We start from the raw sequence: 19,407 nt of genomic DNA on the forward strand, positions 1-19,407 counted from the left end.
TTTCAAGCAGTCTTGTGATCATATTGTGCCTACCCAGATAATCCAGGATAATCTCTCCATCTCTAGGTCACCTGATTAGCAACCTTAATTCCATCTGCAATGTTAATTCCCCTTCACCATGGAATTTACCAGATCCGCAGATCTGGGGTCTGTTCTGCAGACCAGATCACCCTAGTGATTTTGTTCCTTGGCTGTTTCTTGTGAGGCGGGACCTCTTTCTTCTTGAGATGTTCCATGTGGATAGAAAGGACTGCAGTATTGTGTGGACTTTTTCTAATTGCTTTAAGCATTTCTCATCCTGGAAGAGAATTTCTCTTTCAGAGGTAGCACACGTGCAGAGCAGCAGCACACTCTGACCTGTGTGTCCTGTTTCTGCTCCTCAGCAGCCCTGTTTATCATCAGACTGCTAGAACAGAGAATGTCTTCAGTTGTTGCTGCCTGTTCTTGAATGTTTTTGTGTTGATACTTAATTTGGTAGCAAAGAGAATTTTTTTTTTTCTTTTGGTTTCAGGTAATGAAAACATCCCTGAACAACGGAGCTTGTTAGGAAAAAGGAGTTCCTTGTTGTAGAAGATCTTGACCTGCTTTTGTTCTTCGTGTCACATGATGGGCATCTCATGTAGAGGAAGCAGGCGAGGTGTGACACTCTTTCACAAATTCATGTTAAAGGCTCATTTGGTTTAATTTCCTATGGAACTGAATTTTTGGCTAAATACTACTGTTCTTTCCCTTTTTTGACCTTGTTGTCAATTTTTCATTTTCTCAAACATATAAATATGTATACGTACAACTTTTTTAATAAGAGGAATTTAAATTTCTACTTTAAAAAATTATAAAAGTAACATATCTTTATGGACTTTCTGGGTAGCTCAGCTGGTAAGGAATCCACCTGCGATGCAGGAGACCCCAGTTTGATTCCTGGGTCAGGAAGTTCTCCTGCAGAAGGGATAGGCTACCCACTTCAGTATTTTTGAGTGTTTCTGGTAGCTCAGATGGTAAAGAATCCACCCACAATGCGGGAGACCTGGGTTTGATCTCTGGTTTGGGAAGATCCCCTGGAGGAGTGCATGGCAATCCACTCCAGTATTCTTGCCTGGAGAATCCCCTTGGACAGAGAAGCCTGGTGGACTACAGTCCATGAGGTCACAAAGAGTCAGACACGGCTGAGCGACTCAGCACAGCACAGCAACTTGTCATTCTAGTAAAAATATGATTGACAGAGAAAAGCCTATAGTTAAAAGTCACTTTTGACTTTTAAAGGGTTCTACGAGGCTCTAGGAAGTTTGCATGATTTTAGTTCTCTGTGTTACCTCAAGGTCAGTTGATTTCCACACAAAAATATGTTGCACATCATCCCCCGATTCCTGCCTGTGCAGCAGAAGTGAAGAAAGCAGTCCTTGTGAGACTGAATTGCTCTTGGAGATCTGCAGCTTGGAGAAAATAAGAACCTTAGAACCCTTTGGATGCGAAAGTCAGGGGATCTCACATGTAGGAGACCACGTGAGGAAGGATGTGTGCTTCTGAGTTACTGCAGGAGTCAGACTGAAATTTAGAAAGTTGCTTGTTTACCTGCCCACCTGAAGTTGGGAATCTAGTAAATAGGGGTTAGAATAGTGCTTCCCATACCTGGCTTATCTACAGCATCGCATGGGTCATTTTAAAAAGCAATTTACTCTGGGGCCCTGCTCTAGCCATGGCTAATGAACCAGGATCCTCCAGGGTAGGATCCAGGGATGAGTGAATGAGTACAGACACACATACACACGCACACGTGCACACGTGCACACACATATTTTCAAAGCACCTGAATTCAGGAGCCCAGATGTAGAAGACCAATTCTTGGGAAGCTTGTGCTGCTCTCCTTGAGGTCACGTTGCTTGGTCCTGTCTTGGGTTAGAGATGGTTCCCTTTATTTCCTGTGTTTGTTTGAAATGATGGTGGGGGATTTGTGTCCAGGATTATAGGAAGGATTGACTGAGTGTTAAATGCAGTTTTTTCCCAACTGTAACCATCTAATTGATGTGGTTTTGCTTTAGGCCATTCAGAATTCCCCTTAGAGGGTTTTGAGCTTTCAAGCAGAGGTTCGTAAGAAAAGGCTTCGCGGATCAAAGAAGCAAAAAATAACCAAGCTTGGGTTTTATTTTTACTCCTCTATTATAGCTACCAAGTTCATCTGCCTCCCTGCTTCAGCTTCCTCAAGTGTCTGTGTGGTTTTAGTTTTTACTCCTTTTAGAAAGACACCTTCCTTGTGTGTTGCTCAGTTGCTGGGCAGCTGCTGGGCAGACAACATCCTGGAGTCCTGATCTGCACAGCAGAGGAAGTGACCTGAAAAGAGTCTTCCCCTCTCTCTCTCTCGGGACGTGGATTGCCAGGCATGTGAGGTCTGTGGAAGGGCTGAGGCCCAGTCACCTGCCAGAGCAGCTTCTGAGCGGCTCTCAGCCTCTCCGAGGGTGGTGGTAGACAGTCTGGCTGTGCTAGGCTGGCTGTAATTGTGATGTCCTTCTTACTTGGATGAGCTTTGAAAAGTTAACGTTGTGTAAGACTTTAAAACACATGCACAAGTGGATGGAAGAATGTAATGAACTCCTGTGGACCCATCACCACAAACATTTTGGTGTAGTTTCCTTTCAGTCTTTTTTTTTTTTTAATGTATATTCCTACATGTCCACTGACCTTAAGTCCTTCTTGGAAAATGTAGGATTTAAAAAATAAGTTTAAACCTCAGCTTCAATCTTAAGAGACTAGCAAAAAAGAGAAAATGAGATCAAAGCAAGCAGAAGGAAGATATAAAAGAGCAGAAATCAGTGAAATAGAAGACAGAGCAGCTGCCCAGAAAAGTTCCCACCTTGAAGGGAAGTGGATTAGCAAAGAGGAGGAGGAGGAGGGCATCCACTCCATTGATCACAGTTCAGCAGTCGGGTTATATAGTGCTGAGCAGGTGACGTGGTAGAAAGAGCACTGGGCATGGAGCCTGGCCTCTGGGTCTGGTACTGTCTCTAAGGGCCCTTTGATCTTGGGCAAGTCACTTGGCATCACCAAGTCCCCTGAAAATATAGACAGTGGTATCTTTTCTACCCTGCAGAGTTGTTGCAAGGTCAAATAAGACAATGCATGTGAAAGTAATTTACATATAACAGCTGGAAGAAAAGTAAAGTATAAAATTTGATAAGGAGAAATTTGAAATTACTAGATCAACTGAAGCTCGGGGATTATATGTGTGGATTTTATTTACAACAATGATAACAAAAAGTTTAAAAATTAGTTCCAGTTGTTCTGTGGAATGTTTTGTAGCTTTTTTAAGAAAGATAAATATTTTTCTCTGCCCTTAAAGCGTATATATGGATGAGTTTTTTGGTGGCATCTACTGGGGAAGGACCCCATCCTCACAGGGATGGCAGGAGAAGCAAGATTCCAAAGGAGGTGCCGGCCACTGGCTGTCTCCCCTCGGCTCCGTGGGGGCTGGAGGCAGGGAGCAGGCCTCACTTGGTCAGACAGTTTGTCACATGGAGCCCAGCAGAAACCGGAACCCAGGCTGGAAGTGCTGCTTCCCCGACACCAAGGCCCATGGGGTGACAAGGTGAGCCCAGATGATGGCCACGCTTGAACTGGGTTAGTCTGCAGCTGAGGAACCAGCTGCCTGGGGCTTAGCACCTTCCGCAGCAGACAAGCCAGCCCTCCCCGGGAGCCACCTAGTCGCGCTGTGGCCTCCTTGGCTGACCAGCTGTGACAGAGTATGTGCAGGGATGCTCAGGCCCCATGGTGGCCTGACTCTGCCCAAGGCTGTATAATATGGTTGCCCCATGATTTGATTACTTGTTCTTTCTTGTTGGTCATTTAGAAGTTTCCTCTCTGTTGTGTAGCAGGTTAACCCTATAATATCATTGTTGGTAAAGCTTTGCCCACGTTTCTAATTGTTTTCTTAGTCTAGACTTCTGTAAGTGAAATCACTAGGCCAGTGACTAAAAACTATTTTTTAGTCTCTTGATATGTACTTCCAAGTGATTTTCCAGAAAGTTCTGTCACATTTACATTTCACACTATGATATATATGATAATATTTATTAATTTATCCTTCTAAACATTGAATTGTTTTTTAATGTAACTTTTAAATATTTTCTCTCTCTTCACAGTGTTGGTAGGGTAGCTTTATTCTAAGACCTCGGACTGGTGTTCGTATAAATCAGAATGGGATTTATAGCAGCTTCTTTCCCAGGTCATTTCTTGTTAATTTAGTCAACAGATATTTATTGAGGACAAACTAGAAGCTGGGCACTCTGTGGGTCTTGGGATTTAGACATGAAATCTCAGGGACCTGGCATTCTAGGTGGAAGGAGAACTTTGACCTTTAAGTAAGAAAGGGAGCTGGTTTTTCTGGATAGTGTATGTTTCATCCAACTGTATGTGGAGTTCAGATGAAGGTTTCTTAAGAGTTAAGCAAGGATGAGAACTCATCTGCTTCCCACCCTGTGTTTATTGGACACAGGTCAGCAGTTGAACTTTGTGTTCCTGACTTTTCAGTACTCCTGTGTCCCCTTGCAACTGACGGCCTTTTTATAAGACATCTGCATCCACAAATTGTGTTAAAGACTTTTGAAAGTGAGTCTACACAAACCACAATTTAATCCTGAACGGATAGGTTTTAGAATCCTTTTGTGTGAGGATAGGGAGAACAGTGCCTGTTAGGGACTTTCTGGTGGAAAGAAGCTTAAACTTGGCCTGGTAACTTTGCCTCTTACTGCTCTTTACAACGTGCACTGACTGGGAATTCCCTGGCGGTCCAGTGGTCAGGACTCTGCCTTCACTGCCAAGGGTCTGGCTTTGGTCCCTGATTGGGGAACTAAGATCCCATAAGCCACATGCTATGGCCAAAAACAGAAAAAGAGCAAAATGCATTGTCATGGATCTTTCATCTGTCAGCCTTAATTTTTACCCTTTGGCCGAAGGCCACCTTATGCCTTGGGCAAATTATCTTGTCTTCTCTCAGGGGCACAGACTTGGGGTAAAGACACAGTCTCACCTGCCTTGCAGGTCATTGTGAAAGGTCCAGTGAGATGCTCTGTGTACATCAGTCAGGGGCGGGGGGGGACACACAGCAGGAGCCTGGAGAGTGAAGTGATGGCTGTCATCTGTGGCCACACTGGAGGGCTTGGTAGGGCCGCCACAGATGCTAGGATACCAAAGGTGATGTTGAAACAGCTTACTTAGTGATAATAAACACATTCATTTCCATTTATCTTTTTGCTAAAAACTTTTCTGGTTCCCCCCTATTGTAGTTTTCTAAAAAATTATTGAGGTATAATTTATATACAATACACTGTGTCCATTTGAAGTACAGTCTGATGAGATATATTTGGCAGATTTATACACCATTGAAACTGCTATCACAGTCAAGATACAGAACATTTCTCTGAAAAGGTTCTTCAGGTTCATTTGCAGCCCATCCCTCCCTCCACCCTAGGCACCCTGGATCTTTTTGTCACTATATATTAGTTTGTGTCCCCCAGAATTGTATAAATGGAATCATACAGAGTATTCTCTACTGTATCTGGCCCTCCCTCAGCATGAAGTGATTGAGGTCATTGTTGGGAGGTCCGTCTTTCCTCTTTACTACGGAGTGGTGTCCCACTGTCTGTATTTATCCAGTCACCTGTCCTGATCGTGTGCATTGTTTCTGGTTTGAGGCCGTTGTGAATAAAGCTGCCGTGAGCTGTCGTGTAAAGTCATTGTGTGGATGTGTTTCATTTCTGTTGGGTTAATACCCGTGGATGGAATGGCTGGGTTGTATGGTAGGGTTTTCCTTTTCTCCTAAAAAATGTTTTATTATATGTAAGAAATGGTATGTACAAGTAGTATGTAACTAGTTTAAAATGTCTCAGAAAAGCTTTTATTTAATGTAAGTATAATATGCAAATCAGTTAAAGTGTGTTTTAGTATATTATCATTTTGCATCAGTTAAAAAATACTGGATTTTCCTAGAAAAAACAGTGACAATAAAACTTGAAACAATTACAAAATAAATGAAAAAAAATTTTTTTCCTGTTCTTATACACAATTCTGTGCTTCCTTAAAATTGAAGAGAAAGCTTCACACAAAAATTTCTAAGTATAAATTCTTGGGGGTGGGCAAATGCACCCAAGAGCACAGCAGAGTCGGAGTGGGGGCGGGGCGGCCCTCAGGAAGGGTCTCCCTGTATCCTGTGCGTGCCTTGCAGAGTTGCTCTGTGTATCTAGGTAAGCTGCTTCCTGGTAGCTCGTGGCTTTTGTCCATGATGTTTGTGAGACAGACACAGCGTGGACACGCCTTTGATGGTCACCTTACTCCTTCTTCCAGTGCAGCCAGAGGACGGGCGCCCTCTCAAGGCACCAGTCAGGCCTCTGCCACCCACTGCGTTGCTTGTGCCACTGGTACTCAAAGTGTAAATCTTTCAAAAAGAGGGAAGTGGGAGTTAAATATTTATTTTAAAAGGAATTATTCTGTAAAATCTTTTTAGAACAATTCTGTTGTTTAGGGGTTTTTGGCATTTGAACTACCAGGCAGAAAGTTTTCTACTTTGGAATTAAGGTATTAATTAAAGATTATTCTAAAGAATCAGTGAGTTATGTCCCCAGATGAGTTAGATGGTGGGAGTTAAAAGTAATTTAACTTAGAGCTGGGAAATTAGTCCTTTCATAATTGCAACGTGGCTAGCCGGCGATTTAGTCCACCTAGTACCTTATTATAGACCGTTTTCTGTCCTGATTGTTAGTACTGCTTAATTTAATGGTTGTGATGTCAGATTCCCTCAGGTCATTGTGTAAACCCCATGTGAGGAACACGGGGTGCCAGCAGCCCTCTGAGCCTTCGTTTGCAGTCTGTCAGCCTGTGGGGTGGGATGAGAGGCTTGACCCCCATGTCCTCATGCTCCTGCTGACTCATCACCCAGCTCACTTAGGTTCATACCTGGAGGCTTCCGGAAGGAGGAGTAAACTTTGGCGAGACTGCGTGTACTCTTTTTCTTGATGTATCCTTGGATGTCTTGTTTCCCGACCAGGCCGGACTGTCGTTTATGAAACAAGAAGTTTTGTACTCTACAGGATATCCTTTAGTTTTGTATTTAATTAGACATTTTACATTTTCAATATAGGATTCAATCTGTCCCATTACTTTGTGATAAGACATTTGTGACATTATCTCCATTTACTTGGTCAGTGTTAACAAACTCACTGATATGCTTTTGCATAGTTATCAGTCATCATCTTAACCACTGACAACATTATTTGTCCTGATAATCCCAAGCCAGTTAATTGATGATATTCTCCTCCAATGAGATATGTTTTAAAGGTAATTTCTATGAAAGTTGCTATGAAATGCGAATGATAAAGCTCTTTCCTTTCCAGTGAGAGAGAGAGCAATGAATAACAGCCCCTTATTTTCCTGCCATGTTCTGAACTGCTGGAAATAGAAAAAGGAAGAGGAAAGTGGAGATCAAACCACCAGGCTTTGTAACTGGTGAAGAGAAGGCATCCCCCTAACGCCAGGCATCAGGGAACAGGTTGCAAATTTGTAAAGTAGGTCAGGTTTCTTTCTCTTTCTAACCCCTAATCGGATCTTTTGAACATTCAGAACCGCAGGCTCCCAGGACCTTCTGCCTCCCGTTTCGGTGCTGAGGTGGTGAGCAGGGGCCCTGGATCCACTCTGCTTAGTGCCATGTCTTTGGTATTTCTGTTGGTGATTTCTCTGTTTAAAATGGCCCCACACACAGTGCTGAAGTGCTGACTGGTGTTTCCAAGTGCAAGAAGCTGTGATGTACCCACCGAGAACACATGTGTGTTCAGTGAGCCTCCTTCAGGTCAGAGGTGTGTCCTGAAACATGCTCACATATTGGTCCGTGGAGGAACTGGGATCAGGGGCTCACAGGAACCTAGCCCTGTATTCCCCGGGACCTGGCTTCAGTATTTGGCAGTTCGGGTTTAAGAGTGACTTTTTTAGGAGCCTTTCTAGGATGCTTGAATTAGGAGGACTGACTGTATTGCTAGCCTTCTTTCTCCCCTCTAAGCTTCAGGCTTAGATGGCTCACTGCCTCATTTCTCTTCCCTCCCCACCGAGACGTCTAAAGGGGGCCTTGTGCTTGGCGTGGCACGGAAGAACCCCGAGATGTCCCCATTCTAGGAAGCAGCATGTCCACCCACGTGGTGTGCAAACCGCATGTTGAGAAATCAACCCCGATTCCTCCCTTTCTCTCATTTTCCACATTCAGTTTCTTAGTGGTGCTGTCCATTCCACCTCCAAACATGGTCTGAACCCCCTGCTTCTCTCCATTCTCCTGCTGCCACATGAGTGGAGACCCCTGGCGTTGCTCCTGGGATGCGACCCCAGCTCCCTGTGTCACCCTCACTGTGACCCTGTATCCCGTGCCCTCCCCCTTATGGACACCTGACCAGCTGTCCCTTCTCAGGAGGACCCAGAGGGAGCAGGCTGAGAAAGATTTTGTGGTTTGAGTCCTTGATGTCACTCTGGGTGATGGTAGCTTCCGCAAACAGACCTGCCTCCAAACCTGGGAGGAATATTTTTGAGACTGGAAAGGAGGTTTGCTTTTTTCTTTTTATAGGGAAAATAGACATCAGAACAGTGGTTTAAGAGCTTGAAGAAAATCTTGAAGAAATGCCCCTTCAAGAATAGATTATTAGAGCTTTATTATTTGTTTTGTATTTCACTGAAACCACCTGTCTTCTAAAACAAGGAGATTAGATTTTAGACAAAACCACGGTTTCCGCTTAGTTTGTTTTCAGAATCAGTGACGGGCACCAAGAAGAAGTTCGGACTGGCTGTGTGTGTGGTACTGCCTTCCGCCTTCTCTGCCCTGCCCTGTGACGCAGGGTGAGCGTGGTCTGTCCCCTCCTGTTCCTCTCTCACGTGGTGGCTTCATCAGCAGGGCCCTGGCGCCTTTCCACGGGTTCACTTTGCACTCTGTCAGCTGAGTAAAAGGATGGGTGGAGTGCACCGATTTTATAACGTCCGTCTTGTGGTTTTACGAAGAAAAGGGGTGATGTATAATTAGTAAGTCAGAAAGGGAGGGAAGGAAACAGGAAGAGAATATGCAGCACTTGTGCATCAGAGTTGATGTCCGAGGCAAGAAAGAGTGGGCAGGCAAGCTCTTGCATTCTCCAGCCCCACCTGTCCTTACTCTGAGCTGTCAGAGAGCTTTGCTTTCATAAACACGTGAATTTCACACCATAATGACACTTGTTTTCATATTTGTTGAAGGCTGGCCACTTTTTCTAAAAACTATTAATTGAATTTGGTTTAGAAGTGCACAGAACACCCAGTGAATTAATTTGATCATTCTCCCTGACATTGCTCATATTCCCCTAAGTAGTAAAAGTATCAGATCATTTCTGGAAATATCAATTGAATTTATCTTCAGTGGCTAGTGCTTTTCATGTATTACAGTTAAAGAATGAACTTGCCTGATAGCTTAGTCACCATTGTCCCCTACAAAACCTTCAGCTTGTTTGATCCATAAATGTTTTCCTTTTGATGCAGGACAGCATTGAACCCATCCATTCATCATCCGGTGGGTGAGCTGATGGAACACCTAACATGATTGCTCTGTGATTACCTGAGACCGTAGGACACTGGTTCAGCAGACGCTTTTCATCTTTGAGAAGGGGAATCTTAGTTCACAGAGTCATAAAATGTTTAGAGGGGAAGTGAAAAGTGAAAGTGAAGTCGCTCAATCATGTCCGACTCTGTGACCCCATGGACTGTAGCCTACCAGGCTCCTCCATCCATGGGATATTCCAGGCAAGAGTACTGGATTGGGTTGCCATTTCCTTCTCCAGGGGATCTTCCCGACCCAGGTATTGAACCCAGGGCTTCTGCATTGCAGACAGATGCTTTACCGTCTGAGCCAAACCTACCATAAATCTGAGTCAACACCTTCAGCTGGTTTCCTGTATATGTGGTGTAGTAGGTGACAGTAAGAGGGTCATGGGAGGAGTCTCAGCAGCTGGACTTTGAAGAATTGGTCTTGTAAATTTCAAATGCAAACATTTGCCACCTTGGAAAAAAGAAAACCATGTTACAGAACTAAAAACAATAAAATGAAAAGCAGCAGTTCCCTGCACCACCTTGAGATCCTCCTCCTGAGGGGCAGCCATTTTGAATTTTTTAAGCTGTTCAACAATAATCTTCTCTTGCTTCTTGATGGCCAGTTTCAGACCGCTCTGCGGACTTTCTGTTGAGCACAACACTGCCAAGCCTCGTAGTATTCGGCAATCATTCTGTCTTCCTGGTACCACTCCTTGTTTTTCCTGGAGCTATTAATTGCCTCAACTTTTCCCTTTGCCCAGCTGTCTTTGAAATTATCAGTTGTTTTCTAAAATACGGCAGCTGAGCCGTAAGCTTATCTGTGATGTGTTTTGTCTGCTTAAGTGCATCAGTCAGTTGTGTCCCCCTGGATTGTGCCGGTCATTTTTCTGCTCAAATCTAGATCAGTTGCTCTTAGGTCTGCTGTCTGGCCTTTGTTTCCACTTCCCCCCAGAGTCATTTGGGATTACCTCTGTTGAATCACCTTTTCCTTCGTCTGTGTCTTTCCTGTTTTTGATTTACCTTAAGTACGTTCTCTAGAAGTTTCCTTCGAAAGGGTATGTGGGAGGTCTGTGTTCTGAGTCCACATGTTAGAAAATGTCTTGGTCTGTCCTTAACACTTTTTGGACTTGGTATAAAATTCTAGTAAAATTTTCTTCTGATTTTGAAGACTTTTACTTTACTTTTTTTTTCTTTTTTGCTTATCATTCTGCCTGTGAGATTTGTCCGTGTTGTCTCACATAGTTATATTCACTTTTACAAACACACGATATTTTATCTTCTGGATATACCACAATTAAAAACCGTTCCACTCTCACTGGACATGTAGGTGGTTTCCACTTGGGGGTTATCACTACAAGTGCCGCTGGGACTGTTCACGTTCGTGTTTCCTGGTATTCATGTGACTGATGTATTAGCATTTATAGGAAACTCAGTCTGTGATTTTTTTTTTTCCCCAGCTCTGTCATATGTCAAATGTTTATATCTACAAGGGTTTCTGGGCTTGTATTCTGTTCTGATGATCTGTCCCATGCCGGGACCACCCATCTTATAACCCCCAAAACAGAGAAGTAAAAACCTACTGGGATTGTGCTTCGCAGTGACAAATCTATATTGAACCTGTAGATCCTCTGGGAAAAGTGACAGCTGAGAGTGCTGGATCCTGAGTGTGCTTTCTCTCTCCATGGATTTAGGTCCTCTTTCAAGTTTTTCAACAAAATTTTAGAATTTTTTTTCCATTAAACTCTTACACATTGTTGAACTGATTTATCACCCAATGTTAATTAAATTTGTGGGCTTTCCTGGTGGCTCGTAGTAATGGACCCACCTGCAATGCAGGGGATGTGGGTTCAATCGGATCAGGAAAATCCCCTGGAAAAGGAAATGGCAACCCACTCCAGTATTCTTGTCTGGGAAATCCCATGGACAGAGGAACCTGGTGGGCACAGTCCAGGGGGTTGCAAAAGAGTTGGACAGGACTTAGCAACTAAACAACAATTTAATTTGTGCTTTTATATGTTGACTTTGTAACCAGCAGTCTTGTCAACCTCTGTGAATGATTCTAACAGTTTAGGTTTGTTTGTTGTTGTTTTTTTTTACCTTTTCTATGTGGATAGTCAATCCACTAGTGAGATAATCATTTCCTTTTTTTTTTTTTTTTTCTTTACAATCTTTGTGCCCTTTTCCTTGCCCCGTTTCATTGGCTAGAGCATTTGGGCCCAGTTCTGCTGGGGCTTCCTGGCTGAGAAGATTGGGCTTAAAAAACCCTCCAGCACAGTACCAGTGAAGTTGCTGAGTGTGGACACCCTTCATTTCTTCCCCATCTTAAGGGAAAAGATTTCAGCATTTCCCCACAAACTGTAACATTTACTGTGAGTTGTAAATACCTTTCATCATGTTGAAAAAAAAAATGCGTCCTGTGTCTAGTTTGTCAGGAGGTTTTTTCAGCCATGGACGGCTGTTCAGTTCTTTCAGTAATTTTCTTGCAGGTACATGTGTCACATCGTTGTGACCGTGTATTATGCAGCTATGTCATGAGCTAGTCTAGCCCTGCGTTGTCTCACGTGATAACCACTACTGAGTTCTTGAAGTATGTTCTCAGCGTAAAACAAATCCAGGATTTTGAAACTTTAGTACAAAAAAAAGGCAGAATATTTATTATATTGATTACATGTAGAAATGGTAATGTTTTAGATATATTGGGTTAAAGCTTATTATTAAGGTTATTTTTTTACCATTTATCTTTTAGTTGTTTACTGTGTAAGTAAGTAAGTGTAAGTGAAAGTTGCTCAGTTGTGTCTGACTCTTTGCGACCCCATGGACTGTAGCCTGCCAGGCTCCTCTGTCCGTGGGATTTCCCAGGCAAGAATACTGGAGTGGGTTGCCATTTCCTTCTCCACATTTTCTGTGTAATTCTTGCCAAAAATACACAACCTCAGTTGCATCGGGAGAAAAACTGCAGGCAAATCCAGATTGGGGAACATTCTACGAAACAACTGAGCAATACTCTGAAGTGAAAAGGTCATACACTGAGACTGGGAACGGTCATGATCAGACTGATTGCAGTGGGGTCTCCTAGATTGGATCCTGGACTAGAAGAAGAGGACCTTATTGAGAAAACTGAGGAGGTTCCAGTAGGTTTACCGGGTTGCCTATTAGCAGTGTGTTGATAAGATGGTAACCTTAGGGGAAGTTGGTTGGAGGACATATGGCAAGTCCATGTTTATGCAGTTTTTCTGCAGATCTAAAATTTTTCAAAATAAAAAGTTAGCTGCTCATACTGGTTGACTCTGGAATTCAGTTTCTGAATCTCTTCTGCGGGTTCAGAAAGATAGATAAAAAACAATGTTGATTTCACATAGCTTTTGATGGCAGAGTATTGTAAACAGAGATTCACCAGTACAAAATCAAAGTATAATGTTAATACAGATTTTACTGTGGGATGTACCAATTTAAACAATTGAGGTAGATTTATATGCCCTGACATAGGAAAATCTCTATGAAAAAAAAAACTTGCAGAAAATCATATATTAAATTTAACTTTGTGATATAAGAAGTAAAAAAAAATGTACTTTTATTTTTGTATTTTATATGTTCTCCATCTTCCTCCCCACCCCCAGAATGTAGTAATCATGTACTCCTTCTATAATTTAAACATAGGGAGACAGTAAGTATGGTATTTTCTGTCTTCAATGAGATCATCCTTTTTTGTGTGTTAGAAAAACTCAGAATGATTATTTAATATTTATGCTTTATTTTATAAGCGGTTCTTTGATAAAAATACAAAGACCTAAACTCAGCCCTTAGGAAAAGTTTCTTACTGATTCATATTTGTGTTTCTTAAACTAACCTCAGTGGAGAGGGGCTGTGTTTTAGGCAGTCTCAGAGTTAAGGGAATTCACAGGTGATGACTTCTCCGCTGGGGGTGTCTGGTTCCTGTGCCTGGGGCGTGTGTCCATCGGCTGAGGGAGCACTCTGCCCTGGGAGGGCCCCGGGGCTTGGTGTTGGCAACCGTGGTCACATGGCTCCTCAGCTCTCCTGTGTCTTCAGCGTTCTTCATTGTGGAAGGGCGATGGTGGTGGTTGGGGTGCTGCCTGGTCTCCTGCAGGTGGTTTTAATGCCCGAGAAATTCTGTATTTCTGTGACAACATCTCTGTGTCTCTTTGGAAACTGACGCGGCTTTTGAAGGTTACCTGATTGGGTATGGTGCAGCAGCACGTGTCCCTTCCGTCAGAGTGACAAACCTCAGGCTGTCCAGCAGCACCATGAACCTGGTTCATGTTTGGAATTTTGCGTTGTTTTGTCTTTAAATCTGCATTTCTCAGGTCTCTTTTTCCTGCAGACTTCTTTCCAGGTAGGTTTCCTGACTGGGAAGAGAATGTGCAGCCCCACCAATACAAATGTCATTCTGTGACTTTGGGTTATAAAATCATTTTCAAGAAGAGTAAGGTAATTAATTGGACTGAGGGTTTGTTCAGTGGAGGGAAGTTAAGTTTGGGGCCCATAGTCTTGGAAGGATGAATGATCACTATGCGAATGACAGAAATTCAGGTAGGTCTTTGTGGGTGGAGGGACTCTGTTGGGGTGACAGCAGACAAGCGGGGAGATAGGCAGGACCATGTCTTGAAGGGCCTCTTGTGCTGGGCAGTTCTATATCTAAAATGCCCTTCCTCTCCCAGACAGTGCCTGCTCACCCATAAAGGTCACCTCTACTTTTCTCTTCAAGATTGTGACCCCAAGGCAGTATTTGAATCACCCCTGATCTCCTCCTAAATGCCAGATATAGCCACTAAGATTGTGGATTTTCTCAAAAGTCACTTTTCTTTTTTGGACTGCTCACGCCCCCATTCTTCCTGCTGCCCCCAGGGACTGATTTTTGGTGTTCTTTCTCCAAGAGCTTGGAGCACCCGACCCTCACATCCTAGTCCTGAGCAGACCAGGTGGTGGCTTCAGGTGACCTCTGCCACCACCCAGGGCCTCCAGAGACCTGTGCTCTCGCCACCTCTGGAGCCCAGCACCCAGCTAGCGTGGCACTCAGCACAATTCAAACTGAACACACAATAGAGATCCAAGTCTTTTTTTGAGGGAATGCAGAGTACTCAGCCTTGAATGCTCCTTGGAAGGACTGATGCTGAAGCTGAAGCTCCAGTACTTTGGCCACCTAATGTGAACAAGCTGACTTATTGGAAAAGACCTTGATGCTGGGAAAGATTGAAGGCAAAAGGAGAAGAGGGGGGCAGAGGATGAGATGGTTGGATGGCATCACTGACTCAGTAGACATCAACTTGGGCAAACTCTGGGAAATAGTGCCAGGGAGGAGGCCTGGCACTCTGAGTCCATGGAGTCACAGTCAGACACAACTTAGTGACTAAACAACAACTTAGCACTATGTTTTTCAAATAATGAGCACCAGCTTTGTGAACACCAGCTAGAACATGGTGGGCAGACCCTCAGGTTACCAGGGGATGAGACTTCTCCTAAGGACACAGGAAGTGGGAGGTTCAGCCACCACAGTGGCTCTGGGTCCCCGAGCTCAGGTCTTTTCATGGGGAAACAGCTTTGGGAATCTAGTCATGCACACAGTGCCTCGTTAATTTCATTAGTCCACGTGGTGGGGAACAGGAAGCAGGAGGTTCAGAGGAGAATATAAATGCATCTCACATACTGCAGAATTTTGGAACTGAAAAGCCTGTGTCCAGTGTTTTTATTTTGGGTTGGGGGAGGCTTTTCTTTAGTTGCAGCAAGTGAGGGGCTACTCTTCGTTGCAACGCACAGGCTCTACGGTGGCTGGGCTCAGCAGTAGCAGTTCCTGGGCTCTAGAGCCCAGGCTTAATAATTGTGGCACATGGGCTTAGTTGCTCCACAGCATGTGGGATCTTCCCGAATCAGGGATGGAACCTGTGTCTCCTTTGTTGGCAGGTAGATTCTTTACCACTGAGCCACCAGGGAAGCCTCGTGTTTAATATTTCAATAATTACTGCACCCCACACACACACTCCTGGATCCTTCTTTCCCGCATAGCACCTGCTACTTTCTAGCATGCTAGTTAATTTATTATTTATTGTGAATATTGTTTGTTGTCTATGTCTGCCTGTGTAACATAAATTCCCATTGGTCATCACCTAGTCCCATAAATTAATCACAGTGGCAAACCAGTTTTCATATAACGAAAACCTTTCAGGAAATGAGAACAGTGGAATATCACCAGAGCACGCCCTACATATTAGGTAGAATATGACTTTCTTCTGTATACATTCAAAAGGTAATGTATTTGCAAAAATGGCTAATTGTAAACCTTTTAACAATCTTCTTGTGTAGCCAGCAGAGGGCAGCACAGTTCGAATTTATCACATCTAGTAATTTTGACTTTATTTTAAAGGACATTTAAAACTGTAGCAACTGCTTTCAGATGTAGTTCAATGTTTATCTCAATATCAAGTTTAATTTTTTTTTTTTTGCTGCACCATGAGGCATGTGGGATCTTCGTTCCCCAACCAGAGGTCGAACCCAGCCCCCCTGCAGTGGACGCACACAGAGCCCTAACCACTGGACCGCCAGGGAATTCCTCAGCGTCTAATATAGTATACTGCTTTCTCGTTTGAGTCATGCTACTGCTTCTGTGTCTTTGTGGAGGAAGACGTTTCTCTTTAGCATCACGAATAGGTCAAGCGCATGTTTTCTAAAGCACACAGGACCAAGTTTCTGAGTGTGATGGTGACGACTGGTGTGAGTCCTGTGGGGCGTCATTCCATCACCACTGGGGGGCGCTAAGCATTCACCCGGGCTTCTCTCAGGGATAGGGCTGCCCTCACTGGCTCCTGGAGGACTGGATCCACGTGCAGATCCCCCAGCATGAAGGTCCTCACTGAGCCCCTGGTGATGTGTCGACCCCCTTTTAAAGGAAAATTGCACAGATACTCAAAACCACATGGTCCCCCCCCCCCCCCCGTTTTATGGCATTCTATGGCATTGATAGTGAATTTTCTTCACATGGAAATTAAGATCAGATTCTGAAGAATTACACTTTTCTCTTTTTTTCCTTGCAAAAGTTAATGACTCTTCTTGGAAAAAATTGAAATTCAGATTGTGTAAGTAAGACAAAGGGTAAAAGGACATGGCTTAGGGCTTTTGAAAAATATCTAATTGACTTTTACTGTTGATGATAAAACTGCTAAAAATTCTGCCTTACAAAGTATGTGCAGGTAACAGTAGTGAGGTGCAAGTTAAGTGCACATCCAGAAATTTTTTATTTGCATTCTCTGCAACAAATGCCTAGTATTTCCTTTGTCCTCAAGTCTTTTTGTTTTTGTACATTGCCGATTTGATGCTGTTCATGTGTATGAGGAAAAACAGTACAAATCCATATTTTTCAGGTAACCCAAGAAGTAGAAAGAAAGAAAGTGAAGTCGCTCAGTTGTGTCCAACTCTTTGCGACCCCCTGGACTGTGTAGCCTGCCATGCTCCTTCATCCATGGGATTTTCTAGGCAAGAATACTGGAGTGGGTTGTCATTTCCTTCTCCAGGGTATCTTCCCGACTCAGGGATCATACCAAGGTTTCCTGCACTGCAGGAAGACTCTTTACCGTCTCAGCCACCAGGGAAGCCCAAGAAGTAGAAGTAACTTTCAAAAGACCTTTGCAATATTTCTAGGCAACTGCAGGTTTCTGTCTGTAGAAGGTTGAGGTCTTTGTCATTTTCTGTGTCACCTTACAGATGCACTTCTGTGGGTTTTTGGACACTTGCATGATTGTGTTCTCCAAGCCCTTCCTGTTGGCAGCTTATCAGGAAAGATCTAAGCTGCAAAGAAAGAGGTCATCAGGAAACAAAATGACATATCCTCAGATCTCAGAAATTCCTCTGAGATTGGAGATATGGAGTGACGCTAGAAACTGGAGGGTGGGTCTGAAGTCACGACAGGCAGTTAAGACACCCAGTTCTTTTCCATCTCCTGTAGCAAGGCGATTTCTCTTTACCTGTGGTAAAACATGGAGATCAGGTTGTAAGGGGACTGAGTGAACGTGTGTGTACTTACTTAGGAGCTCCTTTCCCTTTCTCTCTACTTACCTGCCCAGGTGCTACTGGCCAGCTCTATTGGATATCGTGTGTCTTTAGGTCACTGCTCAAGAGAAGAACCTACAGAGCCCTACATGCAGTGTTTCTATGTGTTAATTGCTTTATTATTTTACAAAGACACTCACCACTCAACAGGCCATAGCTACTACACAGTTTTTAATCAGATTGTCAGTGCCTCTCTCTTAAATATGAAGAAATAGCCTCAGTTTACTAGACATTTAAGGACAATCCCTGAACATGATAGAACAAAGTAAACAAAAGAAAAGAAATTAAAGGAAAAATTAAAGAAAAGAAAAGAAATTAGAGGAAACAGGTCATGGAAGATACAGAAGAAAACTTTAAAACTCTATACTTAAGAGTCTCAGAAATTATATTAATGAAATAAGAATAGGATGCTATCAAAAAGATAAATTCAGAGATTAAGAATGAGTTCTTGCAGAGTAAAAATAAAAGAAATAGACTTCCCAGATGGCTCAGTGGTAAAGAATCTGCCTGCAATGCAAGAGATGCAGATTCAGTTCCTGGATCCAGAAGATCCCCTGGAGAAGGAAATGGCAACCCACTACAGTATTTTTGCCTGGAGAATCCCATGGACAGAGAAGCCTGGCAGGCTACAGTCCATGGAGTGAGAGTCTAACATGACTTAGCGACCAAACAAATACCAGAAATAGAACATTCAAACAGAAAGATTGGAAGCTAAAGCAGAGAATTGTTCTGGCTGTTGTACAAAGTAGCACAGGATGGGTGGCACAGATGTTTGTTTCTCACAGTTGTGGAGGCTGAGAGTCTAAGGTCTCAGTGCTGGTGGATTGGGTTCTTGGTGAGGGCCTCCTTCCTGGTTTATAGAGAGCTGCGTTCCTGCGGTGTCCTCACGTGGCAGAAAGAGAGCTAGCTAACTCTCTGGCCTCTTCATATAAGGGCACTAATCCCACTCAGGTGGCTCCACCCTCATGACCTGAGCACCTCCCAGAGGATCCATTTCCAAATACCATCACATTGTGCATGTGGGGACACAAACATTTGGTCCATTGAAAGAATATTTCCTAGAAAGCAGCTCAAAAAGAAGAAGAAAGTGCTCGCTTCGGCAGCACATATACTAAAATTGGAACGATACAGAGAAGATTAGCATGGCCCCTGCGCAAGGATGACACGCAAATTCGTGAAGCGTTCCATATTTTAATATACAAGCAACTCCTGCAGCTCAATTCCAGAAAAATAAATGACCCAATCAAAAAATGGGCCAAAGAACTAAACAGACATTTCTCCAAAGAAGACATACAGATGGCTAACAAACACATGAAAAGATGCTCAACATCACTCATTATTAGAGAAATGCAAATCAAAACCACAATGAGGTACCATTACACGCCAGTCAGGATGCCTGCTATCCAAAAGTCTACAAGCAATAAATGCTGGAGAGGGTGTGGAGAAAAGGGAACCCTCCTACACTGTTGGTGGGAGTGCAAACTAGTACAGCCGCTATGGAAAACAGTGTGGAGATTTCTTAAAAAACTGGAAATAGAACTGCCATATGACCCAGCAATCCCACTTCTGGGCATACACACTGAGGAAACCAGATCTGAAAGAGACATGTGCACCCCAATGTTCATCGCAGCACTGTTTATAATAGCCAGGACATGGAAGCAACCTAGATGCCCATCAGCAGATGAATGGATAAGGAAGCTGTGGTACATATACACCATGGAATATTACTCAGCCATTAAAAAGAATTCATTTGAACCAGTCCTAATGAGATGGATGAAGCTG

General features: G+C 43.4%; 1 protein-coding gene and 1 non-coding gene across 3 annotated transcripts in view; both read left to right on the plus strand.

Annotated features, from left to right (window-relative positions):
- The window catches only part of CYTH1 (cytohesin 1), a 72,954-nt gene that overhangs the window by 10,942 nt on the left and 42,605 nt on the right, over positions 1–19,407 (plus strand). Inside the window, exon 2 of one of the 2 annotated variants that reach the window (XM_043905341.1) lies at positions 512–637. The exons of the other annotated variant lie outside the window; for it this stretch is intronic. Within the exon in view, the coding sequence (XP_043761276.1) occupies positions 604–637 (34 nt within the window). The 5' untranslated portion in view covers positions 512–603. The remainder of the gene's footprint in view (positions 1–511; positions 638–19,407) is intronic. 2 annotated transcript variants of the gene reach the window in all.
- On the plus strand, positions 18,713–18,819 carry LOC122695744. The gene has a single exon (XR_006341501.1). It is a non-coding gene; the product is annotated as a U6 spliceosomal RNA (small nuclear RNA).

The sequence above is a fragment of the Cervus elaphus genome, chromosome 5, assembly GCF_910594005.1.
Source record: "Cervus elaphus chromosome 5, mCerEla1.1, whole genome shotgun sequence".
Lineage (NCBI taxonomy): Eukaryota > Metazoa > Chordata > Mammalia > Artiodactyla > Cervidae > Cervus > Cervus elaphus.